This window comes from Vollenhovia emeryi, unplaced genomic scaffold (genome assembly GCF_000949405.1).
Source record: "Vollenhovia emeryi isolate VEMERY1.0 unplaced genomic scaffold, V.emery_V1.0 DF939266.1, whole genome shotgun sequence".
NCBI lineage: Eukaryota > Metazoa > Arthropoda > Insecta > Hymenoptera > Formicidae > Vollenhovia > Vollenhovia emeryi.
In genome coordinates this window covers 341,346-347,769 of record NW_011967100.1, presented here as the reverse complement: position 1 = coordinate 347,769, position 6,424 = coordinate 341,346, and the positions used below count along the sequence as shown (strand labels likewise).

The 6,424-nt window shown below is 31.2% G+C and overlaps 1 protein-coding gene across 1 annotated transcript in view; it reads left to right on the top strand.

Moving 5' to 3' along the window:
- The first annotated feature begins 3,119 nt into the window (after positions 1 to 3,119).
- Positions 3,120 to 6,424, top strand: part of LOC105559519 (acyl-CoA Delta(11) desaturase-like) — a 5,344-nt gene continuing 2,039 nt past the window's right edge. Inside the window, exons 1-3 of the mRNA XM_012007873.1 lie at positions 3,120 to 3,298; positions 5,551 to 5,819; positions 6,254 to 6,384. Of these exons, the coding sequence (XP_011863263.1) occupies positions 5,564 to 5,819; positions 6,254 to 6,384 (387 nt within the window). The 5' untranslated portion in view covers positions 3,120 to 3,298; positions 5,551 to 5,563. The remainder of the gene's footprint in view (positions 3,299 to 5,550; positions 5,820 to 6,253; positions 6,385 to 6,424) is intronic.

Genomic DNA, 6,424 nt, shown 5'->3' with positions numbered 1-6,424 from the left:
AACAAACACACCATTTTACATGCTGCCGAGTCTGGCCTTATTGGCTCAGACGTTTTTCTGAATTAGGCCGATAATAATTACGATTTTGCAAAATTTTATATAACTTTTCTTCTCAGTTTAACCCAATCTACTATAATCTTTGGGGTCGTCCATATCGAATCTGACACCCTGTATACATAGAACAGATCTTATTAAACCCTGCATCCAACCGTTATTATTGAAAAAAATTATTGCTACAAATATTACTTATTACAATGAATAAAAATTAATATAATTAAATATAGCTTGAAACAATTACTATAATTAAATTATTTAAAACAATTTTTCTAACTGCGTAATAATAAAATACATTGTTATAAGTATTACTATTTTATTAAGTAAAGATTAACGTAGAAAAATTAATATGGTTTATTTTCAGAAAACACTGCGAGAATGTGAGTAGAAGAACAATTGAGTAGAATAACCAGTATAAATATACAGGTCTACTATCACTACTAGATACTGCTTACGACAAAACAGTACCATACGAGTACGTGCCCTTGTCAACTTAAATATACATATACCCTCCCTTAATTATCAACGTTCTATGAAATATATTACCTGATTTGGTCGCAATCGGTAATGTATACGACGTTAGATAGTTTTCGAGTTAAACTATATCGGTAAACTCTCGACCGAGAAACGTGACGCATGTCGGTTGCACACACTTGACAGTTAATGTCAAACTTGGTGAATCAGGAGAGTGACATCTTTGATTTACGAAAAGCACTCGTCGGTATCACTTTGCTAACAATATTCTATAGCTACCGATAACTCTCAAATACGGAGGAATCTCAACTTATTTTAACTTGTTTTTCATACATATTTGTACTACTACGTATGTATACTGATATCTTAAGTGAATAAACATTCACGACAAGCTAAAACAAGACAAGATACCAATATCAACATTAAAAAGTCTTATCATTCATAAGAAATAAATAAATATCCAGCAGGATACAACAATTAACTGATATAATAAATAGTTAACATAAAACAACTGAATAATAACAATGAGCAAAATGGCGGAAGAAAGATAATCTTTTAATAATATAGAAAATTTAATCAAAAGAGATCAAATAAAAAATTTTGCAAATTCAATATTTTACTCAGTTATCAAAGTGCAACATTCTCAACATAAAAAGCGTTTAGGTTGGAAATTTGTGTATTATTTATTTTGAAAATTTTTGATTAATTTAGGTCATTAATTTTAATAGCAAAACATTATATCTCAGATTAAAGCAGTTAAAGTTATATTTTCTTTCTTGTTCTTGAATGCTTCCTAGCAACATAAAAAACTATTCAATATTTTTACATACAAGAAAGATTTAACTCCAATCAATTTCTAGCATTTTAAAATTTAGACTATACATTTAGTGTTTAGAATAAATATTTTTCCTATGTTTAATACATGTACACGCACAGACGTAGGTACACAACACACATACACACACGCACGCGCACGCGCAAGGGCACGCACGCACGCACACAGACACACACACACACATGCGCACACGCGCACACATAATTTAAAAATATGCAAAAGTATGTTTTCTGAACCTAATAGATATTCAATTAATGATTGCAGATACGATTTAAAAAAGTTTCTTTTAATTTCTTATTATTTAAATCTTTACTAGGTTTTAAACGAAAGATAATAGGAATGTAAATAACCGTTCAACTACAAACGAAACGAAATTCACTACAATCAACTACAAACGATTCTGAAGAAGACTGCGCAAGCGGATTTCAGATATCTTAATGTCGGATGCTGGTCATTTAAAAAAATGTTTATATCTTATAATATAAACCAAGGAACTACAAACGAAATTTCTTTTACTACAATCAGCTACAAACGAAATGCTATCAGTTTCCGTAAAAAAAATCAAGTTTGAAAAACCGGGTGCCAGGTTCACATAGCGGACATAGCCTTTATGAAGGGTTTCAATTATATTAAAGGTCGAGTTTCTTTGATAAAATTGAAACCCTTCTTTGATAGAAATACTTGTATTGTAAAACTAGCTAATCATATTTCACAAACATTAGATGCTAAGCTATTGCATAGGGTACAGGGTCACATACGTAAGATTGCATACAGAATTGAAATAAGACTACGATTGTTAAAGTGTGACGTAACGCCGGAAGCGCGAAATGGGGGCATGATATTAAATGCGCATTTTACCCGGTAAACAATTTTTCATGGCTGAACGTGAATAAATATATACAATTATATGAAAACATTGTATATTTCTATATAATTTTGTGTAATTCCACATAGTTTTGTATAATTTTATAGATTCCACATAGTTTTGTATAACTTTATAGATTTATACATGCTTTTATATGAAAATTTTTTTAACGTGAAAAATTGCTTATTTATTAATTTACACATTTTTTATTATATATAATTGTGTACAATTGTTACAATTATATATAATTGTGTACAATTGCACAAAGTTATACATAATTATAAATAAGCAATTTTTCCCTTTTAAAAAGTTTTCATATAAAAGTATGTATAAATCTATAAAATTATATAGAACTGTGTAAAATTGTATAGAATTACATGGAAATATACATACAATGTAAATATATGTATGGACATATTTTCGTTGTGTATGAAAAATTTCCATCGGATAAACCAATTAAACAATGTCTTCGATGGTTCATTTTTCCGATTGCGTTTCCCGATTAAATTATGGATATATCCGATGAAATTTATCCGATAAAATACAGTTACCGATAAAATTTGATTGAAAAACCGATCATATTTTTCATCGGGTATACAATTTAATTGGACATATATCCGTTTGTTATAATGTAATTGGATTATCCGATTATATTTAATCAGACATTGTTCTCAGTGTATATATTTATGCATGCTTACGTATGACACATTTTTTATTGGATACCCAATAGAAATAATCCGCGTTTCAGGAGAACACACCACACAACTATAAGTTTTTGCAACCTGTCATTTCCGTCACCTATTCCAATAAGTTATGCTTTCCAGGGCAACCGATACGGGCAAGCGGGGGGTTTCGTTAATAGTTGTGGGGCGGCACAAAGCTAAATAAATAGGACGTACGCTCCAGCATCTTGGTATCACGTAGTAAACTTGCCACCAGGTCAGACCATCCGTGAGAGTCACCGTTACGTATATTCGTGTTTCTTGTTAAGCTTATTTCGCGACGGAATAGATACGATACTACCCACTTATACTCATCGCTCAAGTCGTAAGTCACCGATTCGTCAGCAGGTATAGTAATTCTGATTACTTAATGGCAAATTAATTACGAGTAAAAATATTTTTTAATTAAAACCTTTTTCTTTGAAATCTGTGGAAAGCGAAATATTAATTCAAATTATCGAATCATTCTATAATCCTAACCTGGCACTCTCTTTTTCTAACAATAATATTTATATACATAATATTTATATGTATTAGATACTTATGTTTAAGAAAGGGATGAGAAACAAGTACACAATGTGCGCGTAGATTTATTATGTCATTTTTAATATTCCGTATTTTCACTCCCTTAGAAGTACTAACGAAACGAATAACAATACACGAATGATAACGAAACAGTACCCGCTGTCGAAATTAGAATAGCTTTAATAATGACAAAGTTACCTTTTACCCAAATTTTCAATACTCCGTATTTCCATCCCGTTAAGAGATACGAAACGAAAAGTGATACAAACGGATACAAATAATGCTTATTATAAATCGAATAACTTGTCGAAGATTACTGTATGGTATCTCAAAAGTCAGTGATGTTTTAATTACTTATAACTTTCATCCCTTTGAGGTACAAATAAGATAAATTGTGGTATAGGTACAAACCGAGCGTAAGCAAATACATATACCTAAAAAAATTAATTTTTATTAAAGTTGGAGCTAAGTTCTCTCTCTCTCTCTCTCTCTCTCTCTCTCTCTCTCTCTCTCTCTCTCTCTCTCTCTCTCTCTCTCTCTCTTAATATATGATGTAAATAAATACATTATTTTAATTCTATTGGAAAATGGATATTCACTGTCCGTGATTTTCCAAGTATTACACAACGACCGAAAACGATTTTCTTAAAAAGACTTAGTTCAATATTTCTACTGTCGAAATACAGAATAGCACAGCTAATAGGCTTTTTTTCAATATTCCATACACTCCATGGTTTTCTGAATAATTCACGCATGTCGTCCATGATCGTGACATCCCTTTATCTTACACTGGACTCGACAAACTTAGTCGTTTCGTTAAGGCACATAAAGATCCGCTCTCCACGTTTTCTCACGGCAAAGTAGTCTATAAAATTTCATGTAAAGACTGCGATGCCTCGTATGTAGGCCAAACTGGTAGGCTATTAAAAACAAGAATCAATGAACACCGTAAACATATTAACAGAAGAACGCAGCAACTTTCTGTTATCACAGAACATAGACTCATAAGCCATGAATTCGACTGGGATAATGTTGATATCTTGGATGAAGAAAAATCTTTTCTTTTTAAACGTCGCATTTCCGAAATAATTTTCATTAAACGCCAAACGAACAGTCTTGACTTACAAAATGACACAGATTTCCTAGATGACTCATACAATTTTATCATTCACAATCTTGACAAAATTAAAAATTTTTTCCCTTTTTTTATATTTTAACTCCTGACTTTGACTTATTTATTTATGTATTTATTTTTCAAGTTTTATTCGACATAATTTTATATTCTGCGCACGTTTTTGTTATTTTATTTTTAATGATATATTATTATTGTTATATACAATAGTTTAGACCCCTGTATTTTCTCGCTGTGCTTCTCGATACGTATTATATTTATTTGCGACTTTTATCTTAACGTTACCGCTGCGTCATTACTATTCGGTTAATGTTACGGGATATGTCCTGTCTAGTTTTTGGTGATTCTCTCTGTTAAAACTTGCATCCTAATTTGTTTCATTGATTATTCTTTTTTCTTTCGTTAATTTTTTTCTGACTTACTAATCTCAATAGTTTTACTCTTTGAACTGTGATTTTCTATCCTCTTCTCTTTATCTTTGGAGCCATTTGGAGACTCACGCGTCAACCTTGAGAGAGGAAGTATTTTTATCGCGACAATTACGCTGATTCCACGATAATTTCCCTTTCACACTCGTTATAATATTCTCTTTATCAGGTATTCTACTTATCTTTTAGTTTGACCAATTCTTTTTGTACTCTACCGTATTAAATAATATAAAAAAATTTCATCATAATTTTTAAAAGTCTATTTGTTGTCCTAGATCATTGAAGAGGATCCGAACATGGGTCGAAACGTTTGAATAAAAAGAATATACAATACATATTTTCCACGTTTAAACCACGCACTGTGTTCCACGTTTATTGGCTCACATTTGCCTTCCTTCATCGATTCTTTATCTTTTTTGGAGCCTCCACCACTCTTCTTAAATATTTTCAAATATTATGAAATATAATCATAGCTTTCTTTAGTTTTAGAACTAATATATAATTACTTATTATAGATATTCCAGTAATATGGAGTCAAAATTGTTCGTTAGACGAGTAACGCCATTCCTGGAAGCTTCTCAGCAGGATACGTCGCAAAAGAAATCGGTGACAGAAAAAACCATGACGCAAAAATTGTTAACTCAAGAGGCACAAAACTTGCAGCCTAAGTACGAGCGGAAAATCGTCTGGAGAAACGTGATACTTCTTACCTACCTTCATATTGGAGCAATTTATGGATTGTATTTTTTAATAACAGCTGCCAAATTTTACACGACTCTTTGGGGTACGTTACATTTATGTATCATAAGTCGCAAATAAACATAATACGTGTCGAGAAACACAGCGAGAAAATACAAGGGTCTAAACTATTGTATATAACAATAATAATATAACAATAAATATAAAATAACGGAAACGTGCGTAGAATATAAAATTATGTCGAATAAAACTTGAAAAAATAAATACATAAATATAATAAATAAGTCAAACGAAATCAGGAGTTCAAATACATATATAAAAAGGGAAAAAATGTTAAGACTTAAAACTTGAAGTTCGAGTGCTGTTTCATTAATTGCAACCATTTATTTGCAAGAAGAAATAACATAAAGAATCAATATCAATAACTTGAACCAATAGATCTTTATAAAATAATAATGATTGCAAGTGTCTTATTTACGAAAGATCTCATGATGTTATGTTGATACATTTTTTTTTCAGTTATACTAATCATGTATCTCGCGGGACTAGGTGTTACAGCAGGTGCCCACAGATTGTGGTGTCATCGATCTTATAAAGCGAAATGGCCGATGAGAGTTATTCTTATGGTTTTACAGACCGCAGCTTTCCAAGTAAGTCTCTCGGCAATGCTGTTATACTTATTCATACGCG